This window comes from Syngnathoides biaculeatus, chromosome 2, assembly GCF_019802595.1.
Source record: "Syngnathoides biaculeatus isolate LvHL_M chromosome 2, ASM1980259v1, whole genome shotgun sequence".
In the NCBI taxonomy this organism is placed as follows: domain Eukaryota; kingdom Metazoa; phylum Chordata; class Actinopteri; order Syngnathiformes; family Syngnathidae; genus Syngnathoides; species Syngnathoides biaculeatus.
Window position 1 is genome coordinate 15754494 of NC_084641.1, and position 19059 is coordinate 15773552.

Consider the following 19059-nt stretch of genomic DNA (forward strand, 5'->3'; position numbering starts at 1 on the left):
CTGGTCGCCATTTTGTCAGGTGGATGCTATGGGAAGCATTTTATTTCTTTTTTCAGTCAAAATGTGAAGGCCCAACAATCCTACTCAAAAACATACCAAAATGACTACAGAAAACTACTTACGTGCAATTTTGTTTCGTTGAAAAGCTACATTAGTGTTGTCAAACTATTTGGACAACAAACATGATCATGTTTTTTTAAAAATGTATTTACTATTTTTTTTAATATATTTAAAATTATAAAGACATCTTCCTTCCTTTTTTTCCTCATGTCCTGTATTAAGTTGCACTTAAAAGACAAATTATATTGCCACAAACAAACATTGTTTTACTTCAATTGGAATAGTCAACACACATTGGCAACTGCACTAATAGTCAAAAGCATTGAATAAAAAAATAAAGTAAATGCAAATGAGAGAATAACGTAAAAATAAAGCCCTACGTGAGGCCACACGGCGCGACAGGCTTGCAATGTTTCCCAAAATAAAAATTAATTTGATTTTAATTTAAAAATATTAGGGTGGCACGGTGGAGCAGCTGGTAAAGCGTTGGCCTCAGAGTTCTAAGGTCCCGGGTTCAATCCCGGACCCACCTGTGTGGAGTTCTCATGTTCTCCCTGTACCTGCGTGGGTTTTCTCTGGCCACTCCAGTTTCCTCCCACATTACAAAAACATGCAACATTTATTGGACACTCTAAATTGCCCCTAGGTGTGATTGAGAGTGCGGCTGTTTGTCTCAATGTGTGCCCTCCGAATGACTGGCAACCAGTTCAGGGTGTACTGTGCCTCCTGCCCGTTGACAGCTGGGATAGGCTCAAGGACTCCCCGCAACCCTCATGAGGATAAGCGGTGAAGAAAACGAAAAAAAAAAACATTACCATTTGTATAGGGAATTTACAACTTCTTGGGGTAATGTAGGTTAGGCATGTCGTAAACATGGAGAGGACATTTCAAAGCAAAAGGAGAAGAGGAGGAATGTGCAAAAGATGCACCTACCTAAGTGCTTTATTCTTAGGATTAGAGGGGCACAGGGGATTCCAACTCAAAATCATCCATAACCTCTCATGTAACATTTATTAGCATTATGACCCCATTTAATGTCTCCTTTATTAGCCTCTGACTGATTTATGTTTTATAAATGAATCGTGTATTTTAATATTTAACTGGTCGGAGCGCCGTTGGCATCAGCCACACCGTTTGGGAGCAGATATCATACGAGGACATCATAGACAATTTTGCATCTAGCGCCAGAAGGTGACACTTTTGAATGAGATGAACCAATGTAGGCAGTGATAAAAGAAAGCGAGCATGGTGGGAAACAAACTCACAATTATTGCAACAAGGACCTGTTGTTTTGTATGCAGTGTAAGATTTTTTAAATTAATTTTAATTTCAAATGGGCTCTTTTGTTGCAGGATTCGTATTTGATTGTGATTTGAAAGTTGAAGTTGAAGTAGATGAAAGAAAATATGAAAATCCACCTGCGAGTGCTCTTAATGGACGCGTGTGTGTGTGTGTGTGTGTGGTGTGTGTGTGTGTGTGTGTGTGTGTGTGTGTGTGTGCGCGCGTGCATTGGTGGTGGGATTGGGTGGGGTGGGGGTGCTTGGGGTGACAAAGGGACATCTCACACAGGGTGGCATTCAAGCTTGCACTGACACTGATCGTGAGCCAGATTTTGGTTCACACTCAAACGACCTGCCCTTATACATACAGTGCTTTCGCATATCGTGTAAAAACGGAACGCATATCAATTTCATGCTTTTTAAAAAAAATGTATCAATGTATATACGGGGCAGGGGGGGGGGGTGACAATCAAGTCATCGTAATAGTGTTCTCAAAAATCAATTGCAAACACGTGATTCGCTGTAAATTAAAAACAGCCTCTAAGACAATGCAATGCCTACAATCAGTTGCAGGGCACATTAAAAACAGAAACACAGATGCCAATGGTGAATTGTTACAACACGGTACAAAAGAAGCCATTTTGATAGCAAATTTACAGTAACAGGACAAACTAAAATGCAGTCAATACAACAGGATGGAAACCCTACCTCCTGCGAATCGCGAATCATTAACAAACACAGATCAAAGTTACTCCTGACATTCAACAAATGAAAAAAGAGCCAAGCCGTGTTTAAATACAAAAAAAAAAAAGAGGTCAATACTGTGGGTGCGAGTCTCTATTATGATGATTATTATATTTACATCCTTGTCTGTGTGAATTCTCCCTCATCATCCGAGCTGGAATCAGCACTTTTCTCTTCATTATAACGCTCAACTGAGTCTTTCCCATCCATCGTCTTCTGCTTATCCTTGGGCTCAAGCTCTATGAACTGAGCTTCGATCTTGGTCGGGTCAATGTATGTGTAGAAATAGGCCATGACGGCAAAGCTGATGCACACTCCCACCAGCAGAGACGCGAAGAGAATGTACTCAGCCCACTGACGAAGACAATCAATTGTCGTTATTATTATCATTATTGTTGTTGTTATCATCGATATCTGTATTTTAATATTTCAAAGTCGTGTACTCGCCTGGTCTTCAAGTGTTACTGCCTCAGCAACGATAAGCACAATGATATTGCCGACAGCAACCGTTAACAGCCAACCAGCCTGCAGCACTGATTTCATGTTGCTGGGTGCCTGAGAAGGAACAAGTTACACTTTGGACATATTTATTCAGCAGCAAGATGTACCACATAATCAGGGAAAACATGCCGGAAGAAAAACTAAGTTTGTTTTTTGCCCCCGGCACACTGTTAAAGAGTTGTTTGAGTTCCAACATAAAAGTACTATAAAGTACTTTTATGCCACGAGGTGTGGTGTATGTCAGTGATTTTGACATTTTATACACCAAGTCCCACCTCGAAAACGCTGAGCTTGCCGTGTACTACCAAATGTTACTCAAAACCGGTACAGAGGTTTTATTCCAAAAATGTTTCATTTACACTTAGATATAGAAAAAAATTTACTCTTTTAATGACTAAACTGTGTAAGGAAAAATGGTTAAATACCATTTTGACCTGAATGAATTTTTGAACGCAATCGATTCTTCATGGTTATGGTAATTTCTGTCCTATAAGCCGTGACTTTTTTCACACGTTTTCAACCCTGCGGTTTATGCTGTGATGCAGCTAATTTGGGCAGGTTAGGCCCAAGGGGGGCACTCGAGCAGAAATGGTAAGAGTGAGACTGGTGGAATATATGTGCCACAGAAGTGGCTTTTACCGGTCCGGCCCTGTTAGCGATGCGCTAGCTTTTGCGTTAGCGTTTGCATTAGCGCAGCGCTAGCGTTCGCGTTAAACTCTCTGTGTACCCTCTTTCTTTGTAAATATCTCGTGTTTCAATGTGGGTTTCAATGTGGGCACTTGCGGCTTTTACGCAGCTGCGGCGTATGTATGTACCAAATGGTATTTCCTTTACAAATGTACTGCGTGAGGCTTATTACCAGGTGGGCTCTTCAGGCCGGAAATTACGGTGAATACAAATGCATTGAACTTCAAGTTAAATATAACTGAATTGTGCAAAGAAGTATTCCTCCTACTTCCTGTTCATCATCCCATCTATGTATGGCCCGGCGTTTCATTGAAGGGTGAGAGCAAGTTTTGTCTTTCCGTTTTAATATTAATTGGCGATCGGAGTTCAAACTGTAGTTTTAATGGAAGGAATGTCTGAGCCGTTTTTGGAAAACCTGTGAGTAGGAGAATTCCAGGCCTGTAACAGAAAAGACCACTTCTCCTGCTGTGATGAGGAAGTATTGAGGAATCTGCCATGCCATGTGGACCGAGTTCGGTCTGATGTCGTTCACCTGACGGATATCCTTGTCACACTGGAGGACACAAACAAATCACTCTGATGCACACAAACCCCAGCACACAAACGAGTCATGAAATGTGTTGTTACATTTGGTCCAAATGTGAAAGTGGGCGGGATGATCAAGGTGTAAGAGCTGCCGAAGCCGAGGTGCTGCTTGTAGACGCACTGGCCTCCTGTATTGTTCTTGATCAGAAACTGTGCGCTGATTGTGACAAGACACATTTTTTGCAAGAATAAGCCCATTTCTCATTGGTTTTCATGGATGAGCAAAAGAGAATAGAAAATAAAAACTGCTCGCGTACTTCCCCTGTGGTACTGCCACATATTTTGACATGTTTGAAGCAGTGATAGAGTTGAAGTCCAGATTACCAACTGTTATATTCAAAGCAGAATCAAGGCCATTGAAAAATCTGCAGAAGGAGAACACGTGCGTTACAACAATATGACAAAAGTATTGTAAAACCTCAAGCTCAACCTCAAATCCTGAACTCGCCTGACAGCATTAGCACCCTGTTCCGGCTTGGTTTTGATGTCCTCAAACTGGAGATAAGAAAAAGTATACTTAGAGATTCAAGTTCTAGAACATGCTTCCTTGACCTCATCTGCTCGCCTCTCTTACCACGACTGGCCGGGGCAGGGGCCCATCCTGCTGGATCACCAAAGTATTCCGGGTCCCATCCCTTAAACTGATAGGATAGATGGCACCGGGGCCCAGTTCCACCAAAAATGACTCGCCAAAGGTCAGGTAGTCATTGTTGGCCTGATGAAGGAGGATCAATCAGTAGGTCTGGCGATTTGTTTTGCCGGATTGTGTCGTCTTTGCGCTTAAATACCGTGAAAGCATCCAACTTAAATGATTGTGACCCGGCCCTGATGTCTAATGGCTTGTTCACCATGTTGAGGAACTTTGCTTGGCTCACAGTACTCGCTGGGAAGGTGGGCAGGGTTTGCTAAAAGTAAAGAGAAAAATGGTGAGCGTGTGTGTGTGTGAGCGAAAAGATATTGGCATTTGTGCAGAGGTAGGTGGGAAGGCGCTAAATTTTACTCTGTTACATTTATTCAATTAACATCTTGGATAGATTGTATTTGTCAGAGTAGTTTTAATGAAGCGTACTTTAAACTAGTACTCGAGTATTTACGTTAAAAAGAAATGGTACTTTTCTGCCGTGACAATGATCCGCAGTACATGCGGCTCGCTAATTTCATTTACCAATAACTGCATGAGCGATCTATTTATAGACTTCGGTTTTCGACTTCTGCATCAGGCGCTGTCAATCCAGTTCACCACCTTTTTGTTGCAATGATGACCTGGCCAAGTTAAACATGTCGTCCAGGTCACTCGCATTCAAATTTGTTTCAGTAGTTTATTTTTACTCCTCAATATTTGGTTACCATTCCCACCTCTGGTTTTATGTGTGTGACTTTTTCCTAGTTATCACACTCACATCAATTTGGATCTGAACCAGGCCTGCAGCAACAAACGCCAATGCGGCGAGGAACATCCCGACGGTCATCCTCTTCAACGGCCTGCAAAATGTATACATTAAGTACGTTCATATCCAACCACTCACCTTTCCTCTTCATGGTTGCAGACCACTCAAAGCATGTTATTCTCCTGAGCTCTCTCTAGTGGTACATGAAAGAATCACTACTCACATACAGTTTATATGCATTTAACTGTCAATTACTCTGGACTGCTCTCAGACAATCCCAGAACAAATAAATGTAATGAGGCCTTAAAATCGTGAATGTTCAAGCCGTTGTGGACGAGTCTGCTGAACACGTGATTAAAAAAAAAACACCAGACCCAAAAGTCAGCTGTTGATAAAATAACTCTACTACAATCTTCAAAAATGCATCCTTCTCCCTTTAACATCTTTTACGCCTGCTGATAACTAATATACATGTTTCAGCCTCTCATGACTGGACTTTATCCCACTTGGCCTTCACAGAGCATTTTTACATCATGACAACGAGGCTCTCTAAAGCAAGAAGCCCCATTCCACATGTTGGCTGTGTTTCTTCTCATTCTAACATGCACGCAACATGGCTGACAACTAGGTGTTCTAAAGTGGCCTCTTTAGCCACAAAGGCCAGTCTCCAAGCGTTTAAAAAAAATCAGTCAATCAATCAATCGTTCAAAAATCCCTGCCCCAACCCATGCCCACCCTTCACTTTTACATATTTCTCTGCATTATGTGCACATACTCATGGCTGACAATGAGGCGGTCTAAAGATTGTGAAAAAACAAAAAAGAAAACTATCTCAAGGGAAAATACATTTTCAAAGTAATGGATGCTGTGAGGGAGGACATGAGGACAGTGGGTGTTAAAGAAGAAAATGCACGAGATAGGCTTAGAAGGAAAAAGATGACACGCTGTGGCGACGCCTAAAGGGACAAGCCGAAAGCAAAAGAACAAAAAGAAGAAGAATAGCTCGCTAGATGAGTGATGACACAAAGGAAGTAGCTCAATTTCTTAGTGGAGGAAGAGTGACTCATACTAAGATCAACATTAAAAAAAAGTTAGGAAAGCTAAAATGGTTAAAAACAGCATAATACACAAGCACAATTCAGGACTACACAGCCCTCAGTCTACACATTTCTCATCATTTATTGTACACTATCTTCTTCTTCTTCTTTTCCTTTCGACTTGTTCCGTCAGGGGTCGCCACAGCATGTCATCTTTTTCCATCTAAGCCTATCTCGTGCATCTTCTTCTCTAACACCCACTGTCCTCACAACATCCATCAATCTTTTCTTTGGTCTTCCTCTCCCTCTTTTGCCTGGCAGCTCCATCCTCAGCACCCTTCTAACAACATGCTCACTCTCTCCCCTCTGAACAGATTGCTCTCTCTAACCTGGTCTCCAAAACATCCAGCTTTGGCTGTCCCTCTAATGAGCTCATTTCTAATCCTATCCAACCTGTCCACATCAAGCGAGAACCTCAACATCTTCACTTCTGCAACCTCCAGTTCTGCTTTCTGTCGTTTCTTCAGTGTCACCGTGTCTAATCTGTACATCATGGCCGGCCTCACCACTGTTTTATAGACTTTGCCCTTCATCCTAGCAGAGACTCTTCTGTCACATAGAACACCAGACACCTTCCACCAACTGTTCCACCCCGCTTAGACCCGTTTCTTCACTTCTTTTCCACACTCTCCGTTGCTCTGTATTGTTGACATCAAGTATTTGAAGTCCTCCACCCTCGCTATCTCTTCTCCCTGTAACCTCACTCTACTCCCTCCACCTTACTCATTCACGCACATATATTCTGTCTTACTTCGGCTAATCTTCATTCCTCTCCTTTTCAGTGCATGCTTCCATCTTTCTAATTGTTCCTCCGCCTGCTCTTTGCTTTCACTGCAGATCACAATATCATCTGCGAACATCATAGTCCAAGGGGCTTCCAGTCTAACCTCATCTGTCAGCCTATCCATTACTACCGCAAACAGGGAGGGGCTCAGCGTGGATCCCTGATGCAGTCCCACCTCCACTTTAAATTCTTCTGACACACCAATGGGACACCTAACCGCTGTTCTGCTGCCCTCCTAAATGTCCTATACTATTCTCATGTAAAATTTACCGCTATTTAGAAACAAATCTCTGAATTCACTTTACAGGGTCTTTAAGTTCAGTACACTTGCATTTGACCTTTAACAACACTTTTTCGGTACAATTTTGCAATTTTTAATTTAATTGCTCTTCAGATACATTTTGTTCAATTTTCTTATCCAGTATTTAATCGCCGCGTTCATGTTCAAACTGCATCATCTTACAATAATCTCACAATAATATTAAATATAGTTTTTAGGAATAACCTCTGTTTGTTTTCAGCGGCACTTGGGCCTACTGCACTGACATATTTTGAATATTGCTAATGTTGAATGTTGAACTTTTTAGGGGGGGAGAACCATTGAGTTAGAACTTACCTGAGCTGACTTTGACGACCCTTAAATATGAGGGCGTCCTGGATGAGGTTACCAACACATTTCATTTGTGCAGTTGCATAGAAATGCATTTGTCACGTTGTGCCGTATGGTCAGTTCACCATGCTTCATGGTTTTTATTTCATGGTTTTGAATTTATGGCCTCAAAGTGTTATTTCATTGAAATATTTACTGTGAAAATTATTATGGACAGTGAAAGACATAGCAATTTCTGACAAATTACGGATACGTCTGTGCAGTAGGAACTGAAGTCCTTGATCAATAAAAGGATCCCAGTATGCTTTATTTGTCACCAATGTGAAAGGAGACCTGTAGACTGCTTGTTGGCATTGAACATGACTGCAACACTCACGTGAAATTTAACTTGCACTTGGAGATGAGTGGGTAGACCACGCTGTCCACAACCGGCACCAAAATTAGAATCAAGATGGGATTCACCGTCTGGTGGGCCACATTTGACTTGCTCAAATTTCTCCAAAAATGTTCCGACAAAGATAACTGACAAAAGAGCTCACCTGCATCTGGTCAGGCTGGATAACAAGGATTCCCTGTTGAGAAGAGATAGATCTATAAGCATAGGTTGTGGGACAACTAAATCAGGGATTCCACTCACTCAGGACTTACAAAGTCACCATTCATGGTGGTCGCCTGCAGGGTCCATCTTGAGCCCTGTGGAGGACACACACTTTTTCTTAAATGCGGAACTACTCCTGTTTTCTCCCTTAGTACTGGACTAAGATAGGTGGGAGGGTTTAGGTAGTCACCTGTTGGTCAAAGAGAGCCCAGAACATTGGTAAAGGGATGTAGAGGAAAAGCACCTTAACCACCATCTTCACCTGGGCTATCAGAAGTTTCTACAAGAAGCAGGAGGATGAATGTTATTTTTGAATGTTATGATAAAACAAAACCAAAAAAGCCCAGGGACAAATATAATTGGCTTGTTTGGGTCAGGTGAGGTATTTTTCCATCCAGCGAGATGGATGGTAAAAGGACGTTGCGCTGCTCCCTCTGGTGTGCGTGCAATCTAAATATACATGGAGACAATCACAGCTCCTCAGTAAGATGCAGTAAAGTTGTTTTTCACACATGACAAGGAATACTCATGCTCGTGAATCCATCGTATTGTCTGTCTACATGTGCTGCTTTCACTCTTTGTGTTGTCAAAAGGCGAAAACAGCAATGTTGATGATATCCGTTAAGCCGTCTATTGCACTTTGGATTGTTTTTTAGCAGGAAGGGGACAGTGAGTGACTGGTTAGCACATCTGCCTCACACTTCTGAGGACCTGGGCTTAACCCAGCCTCGGCTGTGTAGCGTTTGCATGTTCTCCCTCTGCCTGCATTATTTTTCTCTGGGTGCGCCGACTTCCTCCCATATTCTAAAACGATGGAAGGTGTGATTATATCAATGTGAATGTGAATGGTTGTTTACATGTGCCCTGCAATTGGCTGCCGGCCAGTTCAGGTTATACACCGACTGCCTCTCACAAAGAGTTAGCCCGAATAGGCTCCAGCATGGCGGTGAGGATAGGATGGACAATGAAGGAATGAATGAATGCCAGGATTAAGCTAAGTGGACTTTCAGAATGCAAAGCTGTGTGGCAGTTGTAAATTCACAACGCGTTCACAACCTTTTTTTGGTGTTTAGTTTGACAGTAAACCTCAGCTAGGAGTGGCATTTAACAATTCAAGAGCAAATTTTGGGGAGAATTGTTCCCTATCTGCCAAAGTGCCGCTTTGATGTGAAGTGAATTGAGTTAACTGCCACCATACAGTGCTTTTATTTCAAATGTGTGCACATGTAAGATCCCAAAAAATCAGTCAAACAACATCTCATATGTCAATAAACTTGAACGTTTGGTCACTCATATCTCAAGCTGCAACAGGAGGCCTATATTGTGTTTTTCTCCTGTCAAGGTACTCAAAGATCTTTAAGTCTCCGTATTCAACTATCGTATTTATGATGCAGTGTCAGGGGCAACTAAGGGTTCAGTACATGCTCAAGGATATTTCACATGGTGGAGAGACCACTCCTCTACCACCTGAGCCATCCTCCACTCTGATCACATCTTATACTGTTTCTAGTGACTAGAGGCCATATTTGGATGGTATCTGGGGATTGTTACAATATTACGGTTAGAAGAATGTCCTGTCTTCAATCTTTTTTTTTCATTGCTATTTCAGCAAATTCAAACACAATTTCCAGGATTTTTTGTGATTTCATTGTAGTTCCTCAATAAATTTAATGTGTGAATTCTTTGGTCTTACATCATATTTTTCTTCAGCCCAGTCCATCCAGTGTTCTCTTTTCGGGTATGCTGGATGACGATGCCTGAAGCGGTTACTGATGGCAAACTGCAAGGAAGGGAAACAATTCCATGAAAATGCATTGTGCAGATTAAAAAGAAAAACATAAATGTTTCGTTCAACCAGGTAGACAAAAGTTGTAGTTTTGGAATGTGCACATACCCCGATGCATTTGCAGACTTTTACCATGATGTTTCCCTGAGGAGTGGTTTTATTGTACATTCCACTTCCCACAATGAACACAACTGTATGCGCACACACACACAAACACACAAGTAAACACAAACAAATTCGCACTGAGACACTGTGAAAAAAAAAGTTACACGATCTTTTCTCACATTGCATTGGAAATTTTTCCACAGGGTCAATGGGGTCAAAAGAGTCATTGCGGTTAACTTTAAATGCTGACAGTTTTGAATGGAAAAATAACCCCTCTCAATTTTGACCCGAGCTGCCATAGGCATCTGACTTTGTATTGCAAACTGTTTTATATCAGGTTCTTTCCCTGACATTAAACAAAAAGTACAAAAAATAAATAAATAAAACTGCCAACAGTGCAATCTTGTATCAGATATATTCTTGCTTTAACATGGGACACTCTTGAAAGGATTCTTACTCAGAGCGACGACCATGAGGGCTGCAGGGACACCAAAGGCTAGCGGGTAACATTTCTGTTGGCTGTGGATCCCGCAGTCCTGAGCTACAAATACACACACACACACACACACACACACACACGAAATGCATTATTGCATCTCACTAATCAACATTGTAATTTGTGCATTCCTTTTTATATCTCCATGAATACCTCTGAGGATAGGAGTAATGACAGTGGACAACAGACTGCCTGCATTGATGGACAGGTAGAAAATGGAGAAAAAGGTGCTTCTCTGCTTCTCCTATTGAAGACAGGATGATGAAAATGTACATATTAAAAAGAAGCGCTCTTAAGCAACCTTCAGTAAACTTTGTATTTGGCCTTGGACAAGGTTCTCTATTCAATGAGACCAAGGTTCCTCTTTGTAAGTAAAGAACTCAGGACAAGAAAATGCTGACGAGCTTCTGATAAGTCAGTTAATGAGATAATAATCACACCTTGCCCTGGTCAAAACATGTATTGTGTGTACGTGTATTCTGCAGGTATGCTTTACAAGCAGCATTTGTGTTTTCAAATGACAAATGGGTTTAGTACAACATTTAATCAGAAATCAGCAACTACATTTTGTTGAAGATATTTGGACCAATGACATTGGTATGAAATATTTGCCTCCAATGTCTAAGGGCTAAGTTGGGAAGAGTTAAAACTATGGCCAAACGTCTGATCTTTCGCATTCGATGGCATGTACCAAAGTGTCGCAAACGAGACCGAAATAAAGTTCAGATGCTCTATTAGTCATTCCCTAACATTTTTCTAGCAAAAACTTGGTTTTGTGCTGACACATATTGTTTTCTTAAAAGTGTTCAGGACCAGCTGGAACAAAAAAAACATCACCAAAGCAACATTTTGCAGGTCTGGCCCAGAACATAACATTTTCTCACATGTGGCTGGGAGATTTCGAGAATTTTTTTTTCTTTTTTTAAAGTCAGAAACCAAGGTTGAATTCACTCAGTGCGAATCGTGGTTTATTTCTCCAATTTCTGTTCCTGTGAGCTTTGTACATACTGCTCTTATTTTGGTTCTGAATGTACAAATGGGATTCTGCCCCTGCTTACAGTGCTACAGGGGTGATACAATGCACACAAAAATAATATATAATGGCCTAGCATATGTTTATTTACACTAATGGTTTGGCTTAAACACTATACAGATTAAAGGGGAAGATTCCTGTCAAAGAGGCTGGCATCCGGCGTAAAACTGTGCCAAACAAATTTGCGTTCATCTGAGATGACAAGCTGTGGGGACCCCTAATGGGACAAGCCGAAAGGAAAATGAGATTCCTGTCATAGAGCCTCTTACATCCTCCAATTTTCTGTATGCGGCCCTTGGAATTATAAATTCGGACACCCCTGGTTTGGACTTGGGGTTCAGGTCATGTTCCATTAAAGACGACGCTACCTGATGGTCTTCAAACTGGTCTCCACCAAAGGCAGCAACACAAGGTTTGATGCCTCCTGTTCCCACGGCGATAAGAAGCAAACCCACCATGGACAGAGCTCTGAGGGAAGAATGCAGGTGGTCAGGTTTCATTTGTTTCAGGAGCTGTGTGACACAACGCCTGAATGCTTACACGTGGAAGGCCATGTTGTCAGGGGTGCCGTCCATGTTGGTGTCTGTGATGTCGTGGATGGCGCTGACCGCCAGGACAACCTGCCCCAAAGAATACACAATGGACAGGTACACGATAGTCCTGCAAGGAGGTAAGCGTAAGAAAGCTATGGACTCTTGCGCTCTGATTGCGACAACAGGAAGTGCCATGAAACCCACTTGAACTTGCCCAGCCATGAATCGGCCACAATGGCGCCCAGGATTGGGGTCAGGTAGCACAGGGCAACAAAGGTATGGTAGATTGTGGTGGCAAAGTCATCATCCCACCTCAGAAAGTACTTAAAGTAAAGCACCAGCACAGCTGTATATGGGGAAGGATTCAAGGCATTTCAGAATGATTTCAAAACATGAACAAATGACATCTGTATTCAGCAAATATGTCTAATATAATCTTCTGGGCCCTGTATTTGAGGAAAACAAGAATCTGGATCAGAATAATGCAGATATTGTCATCCATTTTGTCTTCATATTTCAGAGAACTTTCAAATTGGATCTGTCTCATATGGCTACAACAACGTGAGGATTCCAAAAGAGAGATTTGAGCTCTCTGAGAAGCTTCGACTCCGAGGGATCATCCCACTCATATTTTTACACTTCACCTGTTAAGTTTTGATTCGGCTATTCATCAAGGTGCCTTTAGCCTTCTCAAACATGTCGCCTGGATTAAAGTTTCTGATAATGTCAAGTAAAGATGTTAATAACATTTAGCATTGGATTGACTGACCAAAATAACATTTTACGTAGGCTATTGTTTGTGAATGTTTACATCTACCTCTTTAAAAAAAAATCCCCAAGTACCAGTATAAAGATCAACATTAAACTACCGCAGCGTGGTGTGCATAAGAGTTGATGAAAACGGGAAAGAGGTTTTGTTTGTTTGGTTTTTTTTTTTTCTTAAAATTGTGAATTTATTCTTATAAAAAAACGGTAACATTGTGGGGTTTGAAAAATACACTTAAATATAGAAAATACAGCACAGTACCACATTAATGATAAAAATGAAATGGATTTCACATAAACAAGTCAAATCAAAATGGTACAAAAATAAATATTTAAAAATAAGCACTTAAAGATTCAGATGTACTGTATTGACCTTACAAAGGTTCAATACAGGTACTTGGGGAGTAATGCTTTTTTGTACCACTAGTAGGCACCCCATATCACTCGTGGTACTCGTGGCACAGTTTGAAAATCACTGCCGAAGCCTCATGCTCAGGATGGGGATGTTATTTTAACAATAATATTTGGTGAAATTATTTTGAGTTGAATTCCATAGTGGAACTGGTTTGGACTTTAGGCCCATATTTTTGTTGTTTCATTTATTCTAATGATGGTGATTAATGTATATTTTGTATTCTAACATTCCAGGTTTTATCTGTTCTCTTTTTCACGAACAATTTAAGATTTGAAATGGAATAGTTATTTCATTAGAACCCTTCCGTCTCGCCTGTCAGTGTTCGTTAGTAACAATGTATTCAGTGTGCCCGATCATTTCTCCATATCCACCTTGCACGCTTTCTTGAGATCAACTCTTCCAAAAAGATCAGAATAACTTTAATCTTTAGCATCCAAACTATGACTGGGCCAATCCCCACCTTGGAATTTTGAAATACCCCAAAGCAGCATTTGATCAGGCGTCTGGCTAGGATTGGATTACCAAATCTGTATCCTAATCCGACCAGGATCGGAATCACAGATCCTGGTTTGAAATACTCAATTTCGAGATTTAATCCAATCCAGACTAGACTAGTATGATCTAGATTATTCTTTTAACCATTACGTTTGTTTCCACTTGAGATTTATGTCAACAACTCACCTCGCATGCCATAGTACGAGAACCGCTCACAGAACTCATTGACCACAATAAAAAAGATGCTGAGTGGGTATCCACACACCAAAATCTGGAAGAGATGACATTTATATCGTTATTCTCCCTTCAGTGATGCCAGACGTGCTAATAGTAGAGAAATAAGTGTTTATTTGTTCCTTTTCAGCACAATGTATAAGAATCCATCCATCCATTTTCTTTGCCGCTTATCCTCACGAGGGTCGCGGGGAGTGCTGGAGTCTATCCCAGCTGTCAACGGGCAGGAGGCGGGGTACACCCTGAACTGGTTGCCAGCTAATCGCAGGGTACTTGGAAATAAATAGCCGCACTCACAATCACACTTAGGGACAATGCACACACTGCATCAGGCTACACATTGCGGCCTATCTATCCATCCATCCATCCATCCATCCATCCATCAATCCATCCGTCCATCCTACCATCCATATTCTTATCCGCTTATCATCACGAGGGTCACGGGAGTGCTGGAGCCTATCCCAGCTGTCAACGGGCAGGAGGCAGAGTACACCCGGAACTGGCTAAGCAGGGCACATAGCGACAAACACTCTCACTCACAACCACACCTACGGGCAATTTAGAGTGTCCAATTAATGTTCCAGGTTTTGGGGATGTGGGAGGAAGCCGGAGTACCCAGAGGAAACCCACACAGGCTCAGGGAGAACATACAAACTCCATACAGGCGGGTCCGGGATTGAACCCGGGACCTCAAAACTGTGAGGCCAACACTTTACTAGCTGGCCCACCGTGCCGCCCTGTATAACAATCCATATTTCAAATATTTTGACAGTGGATATTTTGTACAATATCTAAAGAATATTGTAAACTTACACTTTTCGACTTGGGCTTCCCCATTTCATCTTTACCTGTAAAAGTAAAAATGTATAGTAAGAGATAAATACATTTTCAAAAATTAAACCGTCTATGCAGGAGTACGTATTCATTTTATTCATTTGAAAATACTGTGTAAAGCACACGTATCACCCATGAGTATACATTCCATTTTCCTATTGATAATCTTACTCAGTGACCATTTTAATGAGACTCACCTCCCATGGCAGAATGCGTACAGCGAGATCGTCTGCCCTCTCCGCTCAAATTCCTCAAGAAATCAAGTCTCCTAAATTGTGCAGCTCAAGATGAAGGAAGGTGAGCCTTTATAACTTCTTGTCTGCCAATAAAGCTTGAGCGCATGTCGCAAACTAAAAATGCACGTGGATGAGCCGTGTACACTCGTTATCAAGGAAAATGTGGAGATAAGGGAGGTTATATACTGGCCGAGCATTCCCAGTATCAACGTGCAAGCATCTCATTTCTGCATGGGTGTAGTGGACTTGCACGTGTGGACTTTGTGTAACACAGTCATTCAAATAATCTCAAAACATGCAGTCTTTAGCGTGCTGCAAATTTGGGTTTACCCTTTCCAGACAGCGCTAAAAGAGTGGTTGGAAATTGCTCTTAAAATGATAGTGCTACTTAATTAGTGTCCGAGCAGCCACCACAGCAAGGGACCTATTGAAAGTGTCATTTTAATAATCACTGTCAGAGGTTCAATTTGATTTATGCGGGAATTTGGGATGGAACCGTTTTTGGAAGCCATTCACCAAGAGTTCAGTTTGTTCCGTTCAGTTCACAACCTGCACAACATTTTTTTGTCCACATTTACCACTGAGGTGAAAGTGTCAAGATAGCAGAGTAGCAAGTCAAAAAAGCTGGAGACGTTGCAATGGAGCGAATAGATGGAGACCCCAGAGAACTTTATGATAGTTTACATAATTCACCCGCGGGACCTCGAGTTGGGGTGCGGGGTTCCGCACGGACTGTTTTTGTTGTTGCGCTTCCGGAGTAAAGGTTAACAGAGTTCCCGCCGTTATGCGAGTAGTGTTTTGATGTCGAACAATAAAGCAAGTTCTGTTCCTGTGTCCGACACTCCGCCTCCGACTCCTTTTCTCCGGCGCTACACTGGTGACCCCGACGTCAGTCCCGGCGTTTTCCAGACTGAAACGAACATGGCAACCGCCATCCTCAAATTGCCGGAGTTTTGGGAGACGTCCGCGGCAGCGTGGTTCGCGCAGACGGAGGCTCAGTTCGCCCTCCGCGGGATCTCAGATGATTCCACGCGTTACTACCACATTGTCTCAGCACTCGGGAGCTCAATGGCGGCCAGAGCAGTGAACTTCATCACCTCTCCCCCGGCCCGAGATAAGTATGCTGGGATCAAGGCTCACCTTCTCAAGGTTTTTGAGCTTTCACGGCCGGAGCGTGCCCGACGTCTGTTGGCTATTAATGGACTGGGGGACAGCAAACCTTCCGAACTCATGGAAATGATGCAAAACCTGCTGGGCATGGAAGAGCCCAATTTTATTTTCATGGAACTGTTTCTCAGGCTATTGCCACCGCATGTTCAGACGGCGCTCGCGAACAGTATTGTCACTGAGCCCCGGGCCCTGGCCGAGGAGGGCGACCGTTTTTTCCAGGCCACCCAGCGCTTCTCCCCTGAGACGACTTCCATGCCCGTTTTTGGTGCGAAAGCAAAGAGGTGCCGCGCCCCTTGCAACTATGACGCGTCGGGAAACGCCAAAGCCCACGCTTCGCAGCGGCCGTGAGCGTGGGCGCGAAGAGCCGGCTGCTGTTCATCAAGGACAATCTTTCCGGGCACAAATTCCTTTGCCACACCGGCGCCCAGAGGAGCGTCCTGACGGCCACTGCGGAGGACGCCGCTGGCGGGACTCATGGGCCACCCCTACTGTCCGCTAATGGCTCCCCTATCCGCTCTTATGGCATGAGGACTGTGGACTTGTGTTTCGGGAGTCAGCGCTTCACATGGGACTTTGTCACTGCCGATGTCTCATTTCCTCTCCTCGGCGCTGATTTTTTTTTGTGCCCACGGGCTGCTGGTGGATGTTAAGAGGGGCCGTCTGGTGGATGCACTGACTTTCTCCACAGTCGCCTGCGTCCGCAATGAGGCGACTTATGGCGGTCTCTCCAGTTTGCTCTCGGACGGCACCAAGTACCAACTCCTCCTTGGTGAGTTCCCTGGCTTGAAACGACCCACTTTCTCCTCTGCCACGACTAAACATGGGGTCGAGCACCACATTGAGACCAAGGGCCCCCCAATTCACGCGAGGGCCCGACGGCTTGACCCCGAGAAGCTCGCAGTCGCTAAGTCTGAGTTTGCCAACATGGAGCGCCTGGGCATCGTCCGCCGCTCGGATAGCCCGTGGGCCTCGCCACTACACATCGTCCCTAAACCGAGTGGCGGGTGGCGACCGTGTGGTGACTACCGCCGCCTTAACGACGCCACTACGCCCGACCGCTACCCTGTTCCACACATTCAGGACTTCTCAGCCCACCTGGCGGGCAAAATCCTGTTCTCCAAGGTCGACCTGGTGCGCGGGTATAACCAGGTTCCCGTGCACCCCTCAGACGTTCCCAAGACAGCTGTAATCACTCCGTTTGGACTGTTCGAGTTTCTGAGGATGCCGTTTGGTCTTAAAAACGCGGCACAATCTTTCCAGTGTTTAATGGATTCTGTGCTCAGGGACTTGCCATTTGTGTTCGTCTATTTGGATGACATCCTCGTCGCCAGCTCCTCGGAGGATGAACATCTGATGCACCTCCGCGACCTCTTCGCAAGACTTGAGCAGCATGGCCTGATCATCAACCCGGCAAAGTGTGTTTTCGGGGTGCCCTCTATCCAGTTCCTCGGGCACCTCATAGACAAGAACGGCGTCGCCCCCCTTCCGGCAAAGTTGGAGGCCGTCTCCACTTTTCCCCGACCTCGCTCGGCTTGGGGCCTCCGGGAGTTCCTGGGGATGGTGACTTTCTACCACCGGTTCATCCGCCGGGCGGCCCACATCATGCGCCCGCACTATGAGGATCTTAAAGACAAGGCCCCCAACCGGGACGTTGAATGGACGGCCGAGAGGATGGAAGCCTTCGAGGCCGCGCTGAGTCGTGCCGCTATGCTGGCCCACCCGACTCACGGGGCCCCTGTCGCTCTCACTACCGATGTATCGGACTACGCTGTTGGAGCCGTATTCGAACAGTGGGTCGGCGGCGCCTGGCAACCGCTTGCCTTTTTCAGCCGTCAGCTGGTCCCCAGGGAGCGCAAATACAGCACGTTCGATAGAGAGCTCCTCGGCCTCTGGCTGGCGATCCGCCACTTCCGCTCCCTATTGGAAGGCCGTGAGTTCACGGCATATGTGGACCATAAACCCCTCACTTTCACCATGTCCAAGGTGGCCGAGCCGTGGTCCGCCCGCCAGCAACGCCAACTGTCGTTCATCTCTGAGTACACTACAGACATCCAACACATCGCCGGCAAATCCAATGTGGTCGCGGACTGCCTCTCCAGGGCGATCGTCGGCACTGTGCATCTGGGTCTCGACTACTCCCGCATGAGCGCAGACCAGGCCTCGGACCACGGGGTGCAGGCCCTCAAGACTTCCGACACGGGTTTGCGCCTGGAGGAAGTCGCGGTTGGTGACTCGGGCGTCAGGTTGCTGTGCGACCTCTCGGCTGACCAGCCTCGGCCGTTGGTCCCTGCAAACTGGCGAAGAGCTGTTTTCGAGGCGGTTCACAACCTCTCCCACCCCAGAAGGAAACCGCCCGTGAGGCTGGTGGCCCAGAAGTCCGTGTGGCGCGGTCTCAAGAAAGATGTGCAGGCCTGGGTCGACTTGTGTGCGTGGCCTGTCAGCAGGCTAAGGTGCATTGCCACACAAAAGCCCCCTTGGAGCCCTTCGCTGTCCCCGAGAGGAGGTTTGACCACGTCAACGTCGACTTGGTAGGTCCACTTCCTCCCTCCCACGGATTCACCAACTTGCTCACCATGGTGGACAGGACGACCCGCTGGCCCGAAGCCGTTCCCCTCTCCTCGAC

General features: G+C 44.4%; 1 protein-coding gene across 1 annotated transcript; it reads right to left on the bottom strand.

Moving 5' to 3' along the window:
• Window positions 1–455: 455 nt before the first annotated feature.
• slc15a1b (solute carrier family 15 member 1b) lies at window positions 456–15334 on the bottom strand. Its single transcript, XM_061808637.1, has 23 exons — window positions 15228–15334; window positions 15010–15044; window positions 14149–14233; window positions 12492–12633; window positions 12295–12414; window positions 12123–12222; window positions 10875–10965; window positions 10683–10766; window positions 10229–10311; window positions 10028–10114; window positions 8525–8614; window positions 8385–8429; window positions 8276–8308; window positions 8113–8201; window positions 5258–5339; window positions 4646–4762; window positions 4432–4572; window positions 4306–4352; window positions 4115–4222; window positions 3900–4014; window positions 3688–3825; window positions 2532–2639; window positions 456–2438 (listed from the first exon to the last, which is right to left on the bottom strand). Exons 1-23 carry the CDS (start codon window positions 15232–15234, stop codon window positions 2199–2201), a joined length of 2187 nt encoding a protein of 728 aa, XP_061664621.1. The 5' UTR covers window positions 15235–15334; the 3' UTR covers window positions 456–2198.
• Between the last annotated feature and the right edge of the window lie 3725 nt (window positions 15335–19059).